Below are 20,811 nucleotides of genomic sequence, written 5' to 3' on the forward strand. Positions count from 1 at the left end.
TTCCCCATTTTATAAATTTATGGCCAGCTGCTGAAAAACTTGCCACTAGTTCGTCAGATGAATGTAATGATGATTTCCCATTTGCTGACATTTTGGGAGACGAACTAGACAGCACAAATAAGTCTGGGAGTAAACAGCCATACCCTGTAAAAGCACTAGTGGGTGACAACCCAGAACAAAATAGTGCCGGGCCATCTAATAGACCGGAACCAGACATTGACCTTATTGATTTAGAGGTTAGCCCAGGTAACTTTAAGAGTGCCCAGTGGTCTGATCCCACTTTGTCAGTAGCCCGAAATTCCATTTCAGTAAGGAATGGAACCCCTACTAATCCAGACAGACCCTTGTCTTGTCTTTACTTTGAGGTGGATAACGATCTGTTGTATCGCCTTAAGGAAAAACAGTCTGTTAGAGTAAAACAGTTGTTAGTGCCAAAAGCGTATCAGCGCACTGTGTTAAGCCTCACGCATAGCCATGTACTAGGTGGTCACCTAGGGGTTGAAAAGACTAAAGAGCGTATTCTCAGGAGCTTTTATTGGCCGGGGGTGATGGCAGCAATAATAGATTATTGTTCATCGTGTCCTGAATGTCAGCTCACTGCCCCTTTGCCAGTGTACCGTAGTCCGTTGGTACCCCTACCAATAATTGAAGTCCCATTTGAACGCATTGCTATGGATTTTGTTGGCCCTTTAGTGAAGTCAGCCAGGGGGCATCAGTACATTCTGGTGATATTAGACTATGCGACCCGATATCCTGAGGCAATCCCTCTACGCACGGCCTCAGCAAAATCTATTGCTAAAGAGTTAATGATGATGTGTAGTCGAGTGGGGAATCCCAAGGAGATCCTATCAGATCAGGGTGCTCCATTCATGTCTCGGGTAACCAAGAAGTTATGCAAACTTCTCCACATAAAACAGTTAAAAACCTCTGTGTACCACCCACAAACTGATGGTTTGGTGGAGCGGTTCAATAAAACCCTAAAGGCAATGCTGCGGAAAGTAATTGATAAGGATGGAAAGAACTGGGATTTTCTGTTACCTTATTTAATGTTTGCTGTTGGAGAAGTGCCCCAAGCATCTACTGGGTTTTCACCATTTGAATTGTTGTATGGTAGACACCTTAGGGGGTTACTTGACATAGCCAAGGAGACATGGGAACAGGAGACTACACCCCATCGCAGTGTAATTGAGCATATAACCCAAATGCAGGAACGCATGGCAGCCATTATGCCTATAGTGCGGGAACATATGGAAAAGGCCCAATGTAACCAGCGGAATAGCTATAATAGGAATGCTAGGGTCCGTAGGTTTCAATCTGGAGACTGAGTCCTAGTGTTAATCCCCACAGTAGAAAGTAAATTTCTGGCAAAATGGCATGGGCCATATGAGGTTATTGAAAAAATGGGTGAGGTAAATTATAAAGTGAGGCAGCCAGGCAGACGAAAGCCTGAACAAATATACCATGTGAACTTACTCAAGCCCTGGAAAGAAAGGGAGGTTCTAATTACTGTGGAAACCACTGCCTTCCCCGCTAGGAAAAACCCAGATCCAGAAGTGAACATATCAAAGGCCCTGTCTATACACCAAGCACGGGAAGTCAAGGAATTTGTTAAATTAAATAAAAGGGTATTCTCCACAGTTCCAGGAAGGACTAGGGTTATTAGGCATGACATTATAACCGAACCAGGAAAAAGGGTCAATCTTAAGCCTTATAGAATACCTGCAGCTCGTAGAGAGGCCATTAGAGCAGAGTGACACGCTGGTTTCTCAGTCTGCAACCCTAAAAATTCTCAGTGGAACACAGGGCAGGCAGTAGACAGGGGAATGCAGATGGCTTGTCAAGAATGCATTCACTGGTTTGCATGGTTGCTCACCCCACTAGGTCTGAGCTGGAGGGGAGGATATGTGACAGATATGAGGGAACAGTAGTGAAAAGAGAATATTACAGCCCTAAATTAGTGCAGGGTTTCTGCTCCACTCCACGGTTTGGAGATTTACCAAGGGGAATCCAGACCGGGACTTCTAGCTCTCCCAGCTTTCACAGGACTGGAGCAGCTGATTGAGCAGGGAGATGATTAAAAGGTTGCTCTGAACAGAGCAAGACAGAGCTGTTTGAGCTCAAGAGGAGGGTGTGCTGAAATGGCTTTGTTATGCTGAGAAAAAGACTTTTGTTTTGTTTGTTTGATTTACTCCTGTTATCTGCTGTAGCATTTGTATGGCAAAATAAACAGGCCAAGCTTTTCACCTCTGTGTCAGACTGTCTCTTCTACCTGAGATAGTAGGGGAACCCCTGCTGCAGCCGCAGTGGAATAATGATGTGAACGGTGCTTTGGGTGTAAACACTGTAGTAGATATGGGAGAGAAAGAACCCAATGTAGCACTCAGGTTCACACTCAGCTCCTAGCATACACGTGCACGCGCAGATCAGTTACTGCCTCCGCATGATTCTCTGAGACCGTGAGTTGATGCGGTAGTCTGCTAGTGCAGTTCTATATAGGATATAAGTGCCCCGACGGTCACTCTTAGCCTCGTTCAAAGGTGTTTACAGGGATAGTGCTCCGTTATATACAAGTACTGAGAAACCTTGCCTGCAGCAACACAATAGCTGCCTTGCCGTATTTGGTATTCTGCACAGCATCTGTGAGGTTCTATCTTTCAGCTTTTACCACCACCTAGCCCTCTGATTTATGTGTGAAATACCAGCCTGCCCCCTAGTATCAGTGACTCCCTCATTGGGATACTGACCTCCCCCACGACCTATAGTCAGGATACTTACCTCTGATTTTAGCCACGCAGGTTAATATAGGTCACCACACCCCTGGAGTACAGCACCCAGGGGGTTACCTCAGGTCATCCTGACACTGATATGGGCATACAGATCCCTACAGAGGAGCATAGCTGATTGCACATTACCACTACTGATATACATAGTGTATTTGTTTTATATGTCTATCAGTTGCTACAGGTCACACCTACTATTAAGTACTAGGATATAATTTATCCCTGTGATCTGTAATCTCAGTACTTATCCGGACACACCTGGAGTAATCACCCACCACACAGGTCCGCATCAGGAACGCTGTGTTGACATATTACCAGTAGTTTATTAAAATTATCTGGCACACATTATCAATTTGATCCGGAGCCAATATGGCTATCTTTATTTAGGATCAACTCACCTTCAGTGCGTCGTTCGATCAATATTTTATATATGTTGTTATTAATAATGATTATGTTTTTAATTCATTCACTCATCCCCAGAGTGTGAACCTGAGTGCTACATTGGGTTCTTTCTCTCCCATATCTACTACAGTGTCTCTTCTACCTGGAAGGCTGTGTGAAAGTGCTGATCCTTGGACAAAAGGTACAGAGCAAGAAGGTACTTTGTCACAATTGGTCCTGTAACGGGTAATTCCACACAGTAGAATCAGTTACAGGTGGAGGCGCTGAAGAGCACCGTACCAGTATACACCCCAGGCTCCCTAGAGCGGAGGCTCAGACCTCCTGTGAGCCACAGGTATTGCACCACACACACCGTAGCCACATTTCCTCCAAGGGGCTGGGGGAAAGTGCGCTACATAACCTTGAAAGCACTTCAAGCCCAAAGTAATAATATGTGCTGATGGCTATGAGTTACTGAGGCCAGGTGACATTAAATAAAGATGAACAGAACATGGGCTACCTGACTATACTGCTCTACACGCTTAGAAGAAAATGGGTGCCACATCTGCTGCTCTAGTTATTACACAATTATAACTACGGTTCAACAGGCACGCACTATTATTATTTGTAGACGAATATTCTTGATACTATCTGGATGTAATACATTTTCATCTTATGGTGTACCAGATCTGTGCAATTTCTTTTATGTAGATTGTACGGGAGGCATTAAATCTCTTCGGTGTACCTATTGATTTAAGCTGATCGGGTTTCTTACAGGGTGACTACACTTCTGAAGAAGCCAATGTGTGATTTAATGTATTTTGACTTTTCAATCTGCATTATCAAACAAGCTCTTAATTTGGAGGTTTTTTGTTGTTCTCCAAATATAAATATACAGGCTCCGTTCATTGCTTATTATTTTGCTTAAACTACCACTAAGTACTAGGTCTCACTACTAGGCCAGGGCCGGCTTTAGGGCAAGGCAAGCAGCCACGCCTTGGACCCCGTGCCATTGTAGACCCCGCACTCCCTCCTCTCATTGGTGCCAGGATTTAACTTTCACCCGACCGGGTGCGAGTGTGAGCTCCTCATCCAGCTCCCCCCTCCGGTTGGGAAGATCCCGGCGCCAACACAAGGAGGGAGACGAGGGAGCACGGGGCTTCCGAACCAGCAGAGAGAAAGTACTATAAGAAAGGGACGTTACTTGATTTAGAACTTCTAATCTTATAAAGGATGAAGACTGTGGGCCATATTCACTAAGCAGTGTTCTGCCATTATTTATTTAGTTATAAAAATGTTTTACCGGGAAGTAATATATTGAGAGTTATCTCTCGTTTTCAAGTATGTCCTTGGCACAGTTATGATGACAGATACATTAGGCACCTTCGGTGCTTGAATACATTACTGCCTATTTCAGTCTCTATCCCTTAAGAGGGTAAAGTGTGTTGTACAAGTATGAGCACTCAATGAGCAGTAGAGCTCAACACTAAGTATATTGTGATAGTGTTGCTACCCATCAGCTGGTTTAGCTCACATTGTCGTTTTGATTAACAGATCCTGTGTGGGTTTACTTCTGATCCTGTTGGGTCTGACACCATACCCCATTCCACATAAGGTGCCTTAGACTTGTCAACCCAATAACACTTTGTGTGCCATGCGAAGCCAGCAAAATCACTTCCTGCAGTTTGTAGAGTTTTATTTATTTTAAAATAAAGTATTTCAATTCAGTACATTATGTGTCTGACACTGACAGATGGCACAGTGAATATTTTTGTCCCAGTTCTGTCTATTGTAGCCACTTTTGTGCATAACCTTCATGTAGCACCAAACTGAGTACATATACCTGTGTAGCTCCCTCCACTTGCTTCCTTTGAAAGCAGACCATTTCCACTTCCTGGATGACAGTTTAATGTTGTCCTTGTTGAGTACACCTGAGATACCTGTGAGATATGCTAAAAGCTAGATTAGCTACATGTGTGAGCAGTGAGCAGCTCAATAGTAGGATGCGTCAGCAATACTACCCATCAGCTTGTTTAGCTCACACTGCTAGAGCTGTGGTGTAGTAAAGCAGTGGTCGTGGGTTTTGGTCCTGTTGGTCTGACACCATTCCAGTCATTAGGTTGGTACCTTAGACTTATAAACTCTACATAGTTAGTATGAAAATCCTTTTAGGAAGTGTGAGATGGGACTCATTTAAATATAGTTTGAAAGGTCTTTCTCTCTCTTTCATTTTATCCGTGTTCGGATTATTAAAAATCTGTCCAGAAACGGATTGCTCTCTTGTCTACGAAGAAAAAAAAATCCAAAATTGTGGATTGGTCTGTTTGAGAGTTATCCGCGGACCAAAGGAAGAGCTGGATCTTCAGTATCTATGATTTGTTTTTGTAGTAAAGTTTTAACTGATTTACTCAGAAAACCCAGCAGATGGTGCTGTTGCAGCAATTTTACTCAATTGTATACAGGCATACCCCACATTAACGTACGCAATGGGACCGGAGCGTGTATGTAAAGCGAAAATGTACTTAAAGTGAAGCACTACCTTTTTCCCACTTATCGATGCATGTACCTTACTGCAATCATCTACGTGCATAACTGATGTAAATAACGCATGTGTAACAGGCTCTATAGTCTCCCCACTTGCGCACAGATTCGGTACAGGTAGGGAGCCGGTATTGCTGTTCAGGACGTGCTGACAGGCTCATGCGTGAGCTGCCGTTTGCTTATTGAGCGAGATGTACTTACTCGCGAGTGTACTTAAAGTGAGTGTCCTTAAACCGGGGTATGCCTGTATAACACTGTCTTGGGCTTTTGCAGAGTACAATCACAAATTAAAGATCAAGGAGAAATGACTTGATAAACCTTGTTACATTTTAAATAATCCTGTCTTCATGTAAATATTAACCATGACATAGAAAACAGTCCAGAGCCCAGCCAAGAAAAACGTACCAAAAATAAGAAAGAATGTTACACATCAATCCATTGTTTCTCAACCATGGTGCCGGGGATACCGTAGTGTGCCGCAATTCTCTGCCAAAGGTGCTGCAGCACTTTGACAGCTGCTCGGCGGACACATCCGTGCCGCCTGGAGACAGAGAAGCTACAATTCGCCTGTCCTCTCCAAGCCCAGTTTAGAGGAGAGGTGGATCGCAGCCTCCCTTTCTCCGGACAGTGCAGAACGCACCAGCTATGCAGCTGACAAGTGTTAGGTGTGGGCAATTGTGCTACGTGTGAACGAGAGGAGGTAAGTGAGGCCTGATGAGCAGGGGTGCCCAGAGATTTTAAAAATCCTGCAGGTTCACACCTACTCAAAATAGGGTTTAGAACCACTGTATTAATCAGTTGAAAGCTCTACTTAATCCCAATGAAGGCCGGTGCCGCTCTTATTTTTGATTCACCTGACAGAATCTACAGTAGCTGTGCAGGTGAATGGGCATAAACGGTCTTCTGATACTGGGACGAGTCTTAGGGATAACATTACTTTGTAAATATGGCCCTGTGTGTCTTGTCATACAAATTTGCAGCTATTTACTCTGTCCTCTTTTTCTCTAATATACCCAACACTCGCCCTAACCCAACACCTTGGCAATAATCAATGCTTTCCTCAGTTATTCCTGAAGAACTAAAACAATGAATGTCAGGGAATTTGCAGTGGTGGCAGATAAGGAACTACCATATATTCAGAATGGTGTGATAGCTATTATTGCTCATTAAATAACAACCTTTACAGGGAGTACAGGCTAACACCCAATGATAGTACAAGAAACGAAGAACAGAAACCCAACTTAAAGCACTCTTCCTCCCAGAGCTGTATGATTAGTTTGTTAAAATTATACTTTATTGATCATAATTACTAAACTAATGGTGATTAAAATGTATACAGGCAACGGACACTAACTACAGATCCTATGTTGAGTGTAGTTGTCACTCTGGAGCCACAGTTCTTGTACTCTAATTGCCTATCCAACAGCACCCCTTCCTCATCACTATCCAATCCTACAATCACTTAGCTGTAGCGGGGTACCCCTATATGTTACTAACACCCAATGACAGCTATGCTACTTTTGTGAATATAGCCTATTGACTGTATTGTTTGTAAATTTGTAATGTAGAAGAACGAAACACAATAAATGAGGGTCAGAGTAGGTAAGTAAGGTAAAAAAAAATAACAAGAGATTGCATTTTGAATGTTTCAATGCAGCATGTGATTTAAAGACACATACTCCCTCTGCTGGAGAACACCCGCATTTCATGTATAGTATTACTTTTCTGTTGGATTAATTCACTGGATCATACTGTATCTGTAGGATTTATCTTACATCACTATATGCGTCTTTTATTTACTATACACCAAGTTTAAATAGCAATATGGTAATACAACTCTGGGCAATTACAGGGGCAATGCCAGTGTAATTGACTTCCTTTACATATATTCATTAACCCTGAAAGAGAAAGTTTTAGTAATTTGCATCTTATGGAAAATTAGAGGTTTTGCTTTTTTCTGGTTTTGCTAAAGTCAAGCATATTAGCTACTTATGTATACGTTATATATGATGGCATCATAATTACTTTGCAAATTACAAAGAACAGAACAAAACCTAGCAATTTATCTGTGGTTTAGAGGACTTGCACATTGTCTTAGCACCAAATGACATTTTGTAAAGATTGTAAAAACCATCCACGACGTGTGTTACCACAGAGATGTTAAACGTGTAAACAATCATTTTTAAAATACTTATATTTGACCATTTAATTTTTATTTATTTTTTAGAAAAATTTATCAGACAGCAACATTTTAGATAACTTTTCTCCTAGCCAGGACTGACTCTTTAAGTCCCCAAATTATTTATACAGTTCAATGTAATCAAATACCTTTTTGTAACGTCAAGTCAAAGAAACACCTTGTGTGGATAGACGGCACACATTGGCAGTAAGACCCACCCATCCACGTTTGCTCTTTAGTTTTTCTTTATTCCATGTACCTACTTATCTGACATTTGAAAGAGCTATGCCCTTAGGTGCCAATATGTCTACTGGCCAACAGACTGTTTGGCTTCCCAGTTGTGTGACTGTTATTGCAGCAGTCACATGGACCTCATGCTGATCTGAGTGGAAGAGGAAGTCCTCCTCTGTAATTACGATTATGGTCGTGGCTATTGGAGAATCACGGGCAAAATCAGTCTGAAAAAGGCACATGCTCACTTGCACTTCCAGATGCACCAGAAGCAACCACAATGAACCATTCTTGTGCAGTGCCTGGAATGGCATTAGGGAAACTCGCAAGATTTCAATTACATCATTTTGGTGCTTAAAAACATTATAGTAAACTTAGGGACACAAAGGATTAACCTTTATAGTTCAGGTGTCATCTTGGGGAAAAAGTTGAGCAAAGACCATTTTAATTTGTATCATTTGCGCATACAAACAGATACTGAATCTCCATCCTTTGGTAGAAAACACCTGTTGACGCAGTAAGTGCCATGTGAAATCAGTACTGTGTATTATCCTGCTGTCGTAAGAATTTATTCACCGCAGGCATTCTTGCAAGAGACGTTGTACAGCAAATACATGGGTGAACAACCTGACAGTTTAAAAAGGTCATTTCTCATTTAGAGAAGAAAGTGAAGTAGACATTTTACACTGTCTAGTTATTTAGCAAGAAATATTGTTGTATGCATTCTTTAATGTACTGTAGATAAGTTGTCAGCTTTTGTATTGGAATGATCAAGTTTCATGTACAAAACACAGTTACAAGTGTTTGTTTGTTTGTTTGCAGATTTGGACACAAGCGTTTCTGAATTAAGTGTCAACAGATCATTTGAAACCAGTGACATGAGCAATGAATCAGGTACCATTTAATATTACAGTAAAATGTGTACATACCCTAATATCTTATTTCCATGCTGGAGAACAAACACAGTACAGTCATCGGTCTCAGACTTTTGGTGGCCGCGACCAAATCGTCACCGGCATTTAGCCGCCACTAACTTCGCCGCCGGGACATCTCTCCACTGGCCGCTTCACCGCCAACGTTAGCCCCTAACCTTAGTCACCCTAAAACCGCTTAATCGTAACCCATAATACTAAAGCTGCCCCTTACCCAAAAAACCTTAACCCTTTACCCTAAAATCCTCACCCCTCACCCCAAAATCCATATACTTAATGCACTACCCGAACCACTAAAACCCATTAAATGAACTTGCATTATTGCCGAAACAGCCGGCGGATGAATGCCCTGCGACGGGGCGGCTGTGGTGAAGTGTTCCTCCGCAGCCAAATGCTGGCACCGACGTGGTTGCGGCAAAACGCTCTATACATACTTCACATAGTAAATCAAGAGCAACTTTCAAAAAAGGGAAAAACAGAGTCTTCTTTCAAAAAAGCATGAATAAATATCACCCAAAGGCTGAGAATGATGAATGAATACATCAACTGGACAAAAGTTGTAGGCTTTCAAATATACCATTGAAATTGTTTAAGAATCCTACACCTCTTCCAAACTTCTTATTATACATTATAGACTAGGCATATATTTTAGCCACATGTAGGATGAACATGAACCAATCTGCCTCTTGATATCTGAACAGCTGGTGAATGGATGATTTTAGTAAAGCTTTGTTCCATTGTTGAATTCACTTAAAGCAGCAGTTCAAGCAATATCCTACATGTGTGTGTGTTTTTTTTTTTAATAAATCAGTTCTGTACTATGAGAAAATACTTGTAGTATTTAATTTTTTTTTAAAAAGAATGTTTTAAAGACATTTTTAATGTTTCTAATGTAGGAAGCATTTCCAAAGTGACAACCCCTTTCCCCTTCTGATAGGCTCTGGCTCTTGAGCCCCGCCCTCTCTCTAGCAGTGCACCAATTGCATTTATTATCTGCCCAGTCAATCATATTCTAGGAACTACATTGCCCAAAATGCTGTGCAAGAACTGAATTAAATAACCCTGAGCAAGCAATCTATTACAGTGTATTACATGAGAACGGGTCGATTTGCAGCTTAGCTAATCACTTGTCAGTGTGCAGATTGTATTGATGCACATATTGAATGGGAAAAAATAAATATATATATATATATATATATATATATATATATATATATATATATATTTTAAATGGCAGCTTGAACTGCAGCTTTACAGTTTTGCACAAATATTTTCCCTTTAAATATAAGGAATTTAAAATAATAAATAAATCACACAGGAGATTATAATAAGGCGGTCATAATAAAATGATAATTTTGAAAAGGTCAAAAAACTATTGCTTTAAACATCTAAAAAGTACAATAGTGATGTACTTGGCAGAGAATGTTTTAGTTAGATTAGTTCAGCTACAATGAATTACAGTGTAACCAACATATAACGATTAATGCAGAAACCTTTGCAAATACCTTAAAAGACTGATGTTAAAACCGAAAGGAACTTCTGAGTGATGGAAAATGTGAAACTAATCAAAAAATCATTAATTGCCAGCTAATGGCCTTATTTTACTTTTTAGTACACACAGCGACATCCTCCATTTATTGACTATACACACTTAACACGAGAGAAAGCAGCAGTAAATAAATCCACAATAAACCCACAGAAAATAAACTGTTTTACAGCGGAATTAGAAGACACTTCAGGTTGATACAATGTTTATGTCTTCCACGCAGAAAGCCGTTTTAGGAACTCTAAAGCATCCAATACCTTTTCTGTTACGAGCGAGCGTAAACCATTGTTAAATGGAGAAATTCAGATTCCCAATGCAGATTAGGCATAGAAAAAGGATAAACAAGGTCCATGGACAGAGTAACTGGGTGGAGTTAGTTGATTTAAATAGGTTGGGATGTCCCGCTGCATTAATCCTCGAGTCTGTAACCGCGGGTGGCAGCGATACCGAAGCTTAGCTTAGCTACATCTGTAATATTATAAATAAAGGCGGTTAGTGAAAATTATATGCAAATCAAATGAGCCAGAATAGGTGATAAACATTTTTACAATAAACTTCTATCAACTTCCCCAACCCCCCCCCCCCCCCCCATGACTAGCTGGCCAGTGGCCATTTGGGCTACTATGGAATTAGTATTTTTTTTAAAAAGTATGAAAGTTTATTTAATGAGCTTTTATCATGTCGTCTTGGTATTCTCACGTCTCTGAGACCTATTTCAGGGTCTGAATGGGTGTAGCAACAATACTTTAGTGACGTCATATTATATGAAGATAAATTAGAGTAATCCTGAAATAAAGTGATATTAATTATTCTCTAATTTAGTTCCCCTGATATATCGGAGCTTAGTGAATCTGGGCCTTAGTTTTAATAATAGGCCATAAGTGCCAATGTTTTTGTTCCAAACGGCACCTTCATTTGGGCTTGACAATATTGATAAAACACACAAACAGTGGTACCTATTGCATAATATGAAAGCTTTATCTTTTGCGATCGGGACTGTGCTGCCGGATGCATTCTTCTCTCTTACTCTTACTCTCTCTCCTACTCTTACTCTCTCTCCTACTCTTACTCTCTCTCTCTATCTCTTACTCTTAGGCTGCGCTTATAGTGCCGGCGACAGCGACGCGACGTTGCTTCAAAACAAATGCATTTAATCTGTAGCATGCGCTTATAGTAGGGGCGACGGCGACGGAGCGACGAAGAGACATGAATCTCTGTAGTCAGTAGAATTTGATTTTTACAGAGACGGTCTCATCATGTAATCAGATAGCTTCTGATCTGATGCAGGGAGTGGGGAAATGTGTCTGTGTGTGAGTGCAGGGAGAGGGGGGGTGGGATTGTGTGTGTGGCATTGTGTGATTGTGTGATTGTGTGTGTGGGATTGTGTGTGTGTATTTGTGTGGGATTGTGAGTGTATGTGATTGATTGTGTGGGAGTGTGTGGGAGGGGGATTGTGTGTGTGTGTGTGTGTGGGGGGGGATTGCGAATGTGGGAGTGTGTGTGTGATTGTGTGTGTGTCTGTGAGTGATTGTGTGTGTGTGATTGAGTGATTGTGTGTGTGGGGGGGATTATGTGAGATTGCGTGTGTGTGTGTGTGTGTGTGTGTGTGTGTGTGTGTGTGTGTGATTGTGTGATTGTGTGTGTGGGGGGATTGTGTGTGTGTGGGTTTGTGTGTGTGTGTGTGTGTGTGTGTATGTGATTGTGTGTGTATGTGTGTGTGTGTGTGTGTGTGTGTGTGTGTGATTGTGTGTGTGGGGGGGAATGTGTGTGTGGGATTATGTGTGTGTGGAATTGTGTGTGTGTGAGGGGGGGAGGATTGAGTGTGTGTGTGTGTGTGTGTGTGTGTGGGATTGTGTGTGTGTGGGATTGTGTGTGTGTGGGATTGTGTGTGTGTGTGGGATTGTGTGTGTGGGATTTTGTGTGTGGGATTTTGTGTGTGTGTATGTGTGTGTGGGAGTGTGATTGTCTGTGTGAGATCAGGGCCGCCAACAGAAATCATGGGGCCCAGGACAAATGAAAGGAGCAGACCGTCCCCCCCCCCCCGCCAACCCATAGCGCACCTACCACGGAAATATTTTTTTAGCGCGTAACTTTTACTTAACCCCCCAATACATACAAAAACACACCCCACTCCCCCCCCAATACATCTACAAATATACCCCACTCCACCCAATACATCTACAAATATACCCTACTCCCCCCCAATACATCTACAAATATACCACACTCCCCCCAATACATCTACAAATATACCCCACTCCCCCCCCAATACATCTACAAATATACCCCACTCCCCCCCAATACATCTACAAATATACCCCACTCCCCCCCAATACATATATAAAATACACCCCCAATACATACAAATCAGGCTTGCTTTGGGGATTATCACAGGTTGGGCCGGTGGCTGCAGGGGGAGGGCTGTATGGTGGTGGAGGGCGACGGTGGCTGGCGATGGGGGGGGAGGGGGGTGGCGGGTGCCCAGCGGCTGGCAAAAGTGCGGGGGGGGGCGGTGGGTGGCGGGACTGCGGGGGGCCGGTGGGTGGCGGTAGCCCGGTGGCTGGAGGGACTGCGGGGGGCTGGCGGTGGCAGGGCCCCGGCTGCTGGTCACCACTTAGTCCCACAATGGCTGCTCGTGTGTGCGCCGGGCCTCCCTCTCACGCCGGCGAGGCAGAAGCTTAGCCCAGCTGAGTTCCGCCGCTGCCGAGAGACCCGGCACCGGGTGCAGTGTTTTATTATTGGGGTTGTATTTTTATATGTATTGGGGGGGGTTGGGGGTGTATTTTTATATGTATTGGGGGGGGGTTGGGGGTGTATTTTTATATGTATTGGGGGGTTAAGTAAAAGTTGTACGCTAAAATTTGTTTTTCTGTGGTAGGGACGCTATGGGTTGGGGGGGGGGGCTGCTCCTTTCATTTGTCCTGGGCCCCATGATTTCTGTTGGCGGCGCTGATTGTGTGTGTGTGTGTCTGTGTGTCTGTGTGTCTGTGTGTCTGTGTGTGTGTGTGTGTCTGTCAAGTGAAACACACTATATGAACAACTTTAAAATAGTAAATTCTCCCGTAATTTAAAGTAAAAGTAAAGTAAATTCAGCATACAAACAGAAATTACAGTACAACTCCCCTCCATTTTAGCCTTTCCCCTTGCTCTTGTCCCCACCCCTCTGCCTTCTGTCACTCCCCTTGTAGCTAGAGACGTCTCCCAAACTCAAATTACTACTTTCGCTTGGGCTACGGAGACGTCATCCGTAGCCGTAGCTGTAGCCGGCACTATAAGCGCATGCCTTACTCTCTCCCTCTCCCCTATTCTTACTCTCTCTCTTACTCTTAATCTCGCCTACTTTTACTCTCTCACTCTTACTCTCTCCCACTCTTACGCACTCTCCTACTCGTTCTGTCTCTAATACTTGTATTCTCTCTCCTACTCTTACTCTCTCTCACTCCTACTCTTACTTTCTCTCCTACTCATACTGTCTCGCACTTCATGCTATGATGCATGTTGGTTTGTAACATCTTCAGAACCTCCTTGTGTTATAGGACTCAGGGCCTGATTCACTAGTCTTCAAAGCAGATGGTCACACCTAAAATTGACTTTAGGATTAGGGTTGCACAACCTTCCCTGGGATTTGTTTGATGAAAATCACAAAGCCACACATATAAAATACCCCTTTTTTAAGTTAAATTTCTTTGCTGGCGCCTACAGGGTTTTCATGGCCAAAAAATCCATTGCATTGTAACGAAAAACCGTAACAAAGTGAAACACGCTACTAATGGGCGTGCGCATACTCTCGTTGCGCATGCGCATAACAGCTCGCACAAAGTTGTAGCCAGCACATGCGCAGAAGAGGAGCTTGCAGGCCCACCACGCATGCGCAGTACTGCTATTGTCCACCTCCAAGTACATTCGCATACCCCCCTCTTCCAGTACGTATGCGCACTAACGGCCGCGCGCCTCTGCACATGCACGCCACCAAAGAGAGGATTGACCGAGGGGGAGGAGAGGAGCAGGGAACACCGGGCAGGGAGAGAGTGACAGAGCTGCGTCCCCGAGACCCCGGTGCTGAAACAGACACAAAGTCACACACAGACTCACACACACAGTCACACACTCACTCAGGCACACCCACAGTCACAAACACACACAGTCACACACACACACACACACACACACACACACACACAGTCACACACACACGCTGTCACACAAACACACACGCAGTCACACATACACACACGCAGTCACACACACGCAGAGTCACATACACACTCAGTCACACACGCACAGTCACACACACGCACAGTCACACACACACGCATAGTCACACACACCCACGCAGAGTCGCACGCGCACAGAGTCACAGACACACACAGAGTCACACACACACAGTCACACACACGCAGTCACACACACGCAGTCACACACACATGCAGAGACACAACACGCAGAGTCACACACGCACAGACACACACAGGCGTCCCCCAAGATCCTGGTGCTGAAACAGAGACAAAGTCACACACAAACACACACACATACAGAGTCACACACACACACGCAGTCACACACACACACACGCAGAGTCACACACACATGTAGAGTCGCACACAAATACACACACACACGCAGTCACACATACACACACAAAGTAACACACGCTCAGAGTCACGCGTGCACAGTCACAGACACGCGCCGTCAAACACACGAGGAATTCACATTTAGTATAAATATATTAGTGCAGTGCACGTGCGTTCTAAGTCACCCTTCTTTGTGTTTTGTCACTGAACTTGTGTTTTGATTTTTAATGACAATATCACCATCATAAATACAATTTGTGTGACAAAAGACAAAGAAGTTTCACTTAAAATGTGTGTGCTCGCCACACACACCTTTTTTTTCTTTGCAAGTGATTGCTGATGGCAAATAATCGTGCAAAAATGTGCTTTTTACAGCAAATAAATTCCATATTTTTTACACCAAAGCAGAACTACCTAAGGCATAGAGCTGTTTATAAAATCAAATGGTAAACTAGTGCTAGAGAAAACAGAGGAATTTGCTAGTGACACCAGTGCTGAGGTTAAAACAAACAGTGTTGATTATTTCAGGGGTGGGCAATCCTAGTGCTCAAGGGCCACCAACAGGTCAGGTTTTCAGGATATTCCTGCTTCAGCACAGGTTGCTTCAACTGTGGCTTCGACTGTGCCACTGATTGAGCCACCAGTGCTGAAGGAGGCATATCCTGAAAACCTGACCTGTTGGTGGCCCTTGAGGACTGGAGTTACCCACACCTGGATTAATTTGCACATGCTTGCTGTTTTTCTAACTAACCTTTTCTGCAGTAGAGGGGTTAAACCACTTGCCATTCAAGGATGTAAAACCAGGAACATGCTGATCTACCTACATCTTCATGTGGTTACTTATTAAGCATTGAGGTTGTACATAAAAAAAAGAAAGAACATTTTTATATCCTTGCATTGTGAAAACAAAAAGACCTTGATTCATCAGTTTTTAACAGAGCTCTGTGTGTCAATGAGTTTGCTTTTTCGCAATCCTCACAATAATGGGTTTGCTGTGTATATACTTTTGGGGGAAATTTCTGTTGACATTTTGAAATGTTCCACCAAAACTGTAGCAGAAAAGGTAGGAAAACGGCGGTGCACAGCAAGAAAAGGGCTAGACTGCTTTGAAGATCAAATCGATTTATTGGCACATATCGAACCTCTGATAGGGAAAGAGATGAGCTCCAACGTGTTTTACGCCCTCTCCTGGCACTTTATCAAAACTACTTCTCATTGGAACGTGGAGCGGCTCAGTGAGTAAAGACACTGACTGGCACTGAGTGTTTGAAGCAGGGGAACCTGGTTCAATTCCCGGTGTCGGCTCGTTGTGACCATGGGCAAGTTACTTTATCTCCCTGTGCCTCATGCACCAAAAACATAGATTGCAAGCTCCACGGGGCAGGGACCTGTGCCTGCAAAATGTCTCTATAAAGCGCTACGTAAAAACAAGCAGCGCTATACAAGAACATGCTATTGTTATTATTATTATTACAGACTCACCCGATGACAGACAATTAGTGTCAGATGTACAGCTTATAAAATACACCACAATCTGGCGTTTGTTTTCACTAAACTTTACATTTGTGATTTAACGTACATTGAGGTCACTGCACAAATGCTAATGTTGCAACCACAGTAATATTACAAGGAAAGGGGGCTTATTTCTGTAAAATATTAGATTGGTACTGTTCAGTGTGTTTTGAGAAGCCAAAGAGCCACCGGGACAGTGTGGCTGAACATGTTGGTGCGGTTTTATAACCAGAAACTGGTGCAGAGGATACAGAATGGGGCCAGCATGCCTCTGTTCAGTTGTTCCCGGCAGCACACTGCAAAGCACTGTGTTTCTCGGTCAGGGACATTTGGTTGTGGCCGTTTTGCCTCAACCAAATCTCCGGCTGCGTTTAAGCCTCTACTCACCTCGCCACAGGGACCTTTCTCCCCTGGCTGCTTCGCCACCAAGGTAAGTCCTTAAGCTTACCCCTTACCCAAAAAGCCCTAATGTTAACACCTAATACTAAGGCTACCCCCTACCCTAAAAACCTGAACCCCTTACCCTAAATCCCTGTACCCTAAAAAGCTTAACCCGTTACCGTAAGCTCCTACCGTTAGCCCCTACCCATGAAACCAAACCCCTTAGCTTAAAACTCCTATCCTTAGCCCCCTACCCTAACTGCTAAATTAACCCTTAAATTAACTTACCTTGGCAAAGTGGCCGGCGGTAAAGGGTCCATCTGCGGCCGAACACCAGCGGAGACTGAAACCAAATGTTCCAGTCTGGCGTTTCTGGCCCCTGCAGCTCTGAAGGGGTTAAAGCTTAATGTTGAGCAGCAATGCTTTTCCGTCCCAGCGGATAACAAGAAATACAAACGTGTCAAGTCCCAAACAAACTTGTTTTTTTGTATAGTATTTTTTATTGCATTTCATATATTTCTCACCATTTGTTCAAATCATAAATGATCAATATTTCTTTGGTCATAACAGGTTATTTTCCATTTACAGGTTTTGTACGACTTGCGTCTTTTGATTTTATACAGAGCTAAGCTATTAAACTTTGGTCAATACATTGTTTCAATTTAACAATGCTTAATCTGCAATACATTCCTTTCCTAGAATTTATATACCAAATGAAAGGTAAACTCAATGTACACTTAGTAATTAACTCCTGTGACCGTGGTGCCATTGCCCCACCACCTTAACTCCTAGTCTGTCGACTTTCTCTCATCTCCCCCATCCCCTGTTTCTTGTCTTTATATGTTTGTATTGTTTATTACTGTCCTTGTTTCCTATATGGTTCTCCACTCTCTGGGTCATGTTTACTAGTCTGGATCTTTTTGCCTCTAGTTTGTGTATATTGCCCCTTCATCTACTCTGTTACTGCTCTTGTCTTTCGGGTGTTATAATCGAGGAAATACGGTATTAGTGAGAACCTATGTTTTGTAAGCAGAATCATTTCATAGCATAACAAACAGCATAATAAGTTCTCCTTTTTTTCTGTTTAGACCCAGATGAAGGCATGCGCACAAACAGAGCTTCACCAGTGCCTGATATAACCCTCCGAGATTATCAGATGGAAGTGGCAAAGCCAGCATTGGAGGGGAAGAATATTATAATATGCCTCCCTACAGGCAGTGGGAAAACAAGAGTGGCTGTATACATTACCAAGAATCACCTGGATAAGCAAAGAAAAGAGGGGCTTGTGGCAAAAGTTATTGTCCTTGTCAACAAGGTATCTGTCAAATCCAGTGCAATAAAACTCTGGCTTGTATGTTGGGGTTAGCAGGCTAAATATGGTTGTATGAAAATCGTAAGATAGCTGTTTAAACATGAAAGATCTGTCCAGAGTCCTTGTGTTGGGATAAAAACACCCTGACCCTCAAAGCTATATTAAAATCTGCTTGAACATTATGTACCTTTTCAGATTTTGTATTCATCATACATGAAGGATGTACCTATAGGGTTATTTATCTATGGGTTTACCAATTTGGAGTGGTCAACAGCTGCAACAAGGGTACTATTCTTTATGATGAATTAAAATATTTAAAAAGTTTAATCCACCTTACCGTGTACCTCACAACTGGAACAATCTACCGGAGACTCTCACAGCCACCACCGGTATAAGTTCTTTCGAAACTAAAGCTGTCTGACATTTTAATCTGATCTGTAACTGTTACATGTATGCCAATAACATATATTATATCTTACTGTGCATGGAATGTCTTGTATATAATGTATAACTCTGCTCACTTAATGTAACTATGTATTTGTAACCATGTATCTGTCATCATAACTCTGCCCAGGATATACTTGAAAACGAGAGGTAACTCTCAATTTACAGTATTTCTTCCTGGTAAAACATTTTATAAATAAATATCCGTGTTTTGAGAGTTTGGCACAAAGTGTGCTTTTTGGACTTGTGGTGAGGTTTCTTACATTTCTATTGCCTTAAGAGAGAATTTGGGGAGATGGACGGGAACAGTGCCATAATCACTTTACAATTTACTATGTCCATTTTCACGAGGAGGGAGGTAGCCCTCCAAACACGACGTTTTGCTTTAGTTGTTATATTTCGAAATCCCAACCTGATATTGAGTTTCTTTATTCAGGTGCCATTAGCAGAACAGCATTTCCGCGCGGAGTTCCAGCCTTATCTGAAAGATTGCTATCGCATCAGTCAAGTAAGTGGGGATTGCCAACAGAAGATCACATTTCCTGATGTAGTTAAAAAGAATGACATCATTATCTGTACAGCGCAGATCCTGGAGAATTTTCTGATCAAAGCAACTAAAGACATTAAAGAAGGTGTCCAGCTGTCAGGTATGTTACTCAGCTGCAGAGGCTTGCACTATAATTACCATCCCTAGTACTGTATAACATATGCTAAAATCCCTTATAACCTACATTCACAAGATTTACAGAATGTTAAATGTACATAACATGTACTAATACTATATTTGAGGAAGTCTGCTCATATTTTTAACTTTTATTCTTTTTTTAAGTTCCCTCTGCTATTGATTAGGTTTATCATCAGGGTGCTAAATTGAAGGAGCATGAGAAGGCTATACTGATTCTTAGAACAACTAACGCCTACTGGTAAAAGAAGTTCAAACTTCTATGTTAACAAGTAAAAAACTTGCCTCAGTGGTAATGCCTTTGACGCAGGGGAACTTGGTTGAAATCAGTGTCAGCTCTTCTGATTTTGGGCAAGTCAGAATGGCAAAGAAGGGCTTTCTCTTTCATTGCTGAAGTAGGGGGACTGATCACAGCTAGGTATGCGCTAAAACTTATGCACAAGTAGACAAACGTACTTAAAATCAATTTTTAAGTAAGCAACTTTAGTGAAAATTGCACGCCCAAAAATTTGACGTTTCACCAATATTCGGGGGGGGGGGGGAGGGCAGGGTTATCAAGAATGCATTTTTGATAATACAAATTAACAAACAACCTTCACTTCAACGTTTTGTCGATTTGACATTTTGTTTCCCCAAAGTTCACAGAAACTTTTACAAAGCAAACAGGGACAGACTTAGGCCTCGGACACGCTTACCGCTGGCGTGCTGAGGCGCGCTGAGGCTCAGGGAAAGCGGGTGCATTCCGTGGCCTTGCGGTTGCTTACCGCAAGCGCTCTCAGCAGGCGGTCCGGGGGCGGGCGCGTCACTGGCCGGGGGCGGGCCGGTGACGTCACGGAGCTGGTTCGCCCTCATTGGGCGAACCGCTCACGTGACCGGCCTGTCTCGCCGGCAAGCAGGGGAATTTTAAATTCCCCTAAGACCTGCGTTTCCGCAAGCACGCGGAAGCGCAGGTGAGCCTCTACTAAAGCCGCTCTAATTGCGGCTGTAGGGGCTCAGTGCTGAGCGGGAGCGCGCTTTAGCGCGCTTCCGCCAGCAAGCACCAAACATGGCCAAGGCCTTACACATCTCTGGGCACTACCAAGTGATCGCTACAGAATTAATCATGTAGTGCAGGGGAGGGCAACTCCAGTCCTCAAGTAGACTGCACCATTAAAGGAGAAAGCGCTAGGAAGGTACTGTGATGCCTGTGTGTTCCCCAGACTGGTGCAGGCAGCAGAGAAATGGCTATATCAGTCACACAAGCATGGTGATCATTTATAGCTATTGTAGCTTTCTTGCTGGAACACTACAGTTATTATTTTATGATTTTATATATGTAG

The 20,811-nt window shown here is 43.0% G+C and overlaps 1 protein-coding gene across 3 annotated transcripts in view; it reads left to right on the forward strand.

Moving 5' to 3' along the window:
- IFIH1 (interferon induced with helicase C domain 1) overlaps nt 1-20,811 on the forward strand; it is a 73,739-nt gene that overhangs the window by 33,073 nt on the left and 19,855 nt on the right. For all 3 annotated transcript variants that reach the window (XM_075609212.1, XM_075609213.1, XM_075609211.1), the window contains 3 exons: nt 8,935-9,006; nt 18,143-18,369; nt 19,247-19,457. In XM_075609212.1, coding sequence (XP_075465327.1) covers nt 8,935-9,006; nt 18,143-18,369; nt 19,247-19,457 — 510 coding nt within the window. The remainder of the gene's footprint in view (nt 1-8,934; nt 9,007-18,142; nt 18,370-19,246; nt 19,458-20,811) is intronic.

The sequence above is a fragment of the Ascaphus truei genome, chromosome 7, assembly GCF_040206685.1.
Source record: "Ascaphus truei isolate aAscTru1 chromosome 7, aAscTru1.hap1, whole genome shotgun sequence".
Classification (NCBI taxonomy): Eukaryota; Metazoa; Chordata; class Amphibia; order Anura; family Ascaphidae; genus Ascaphus; species Ascaphus truei.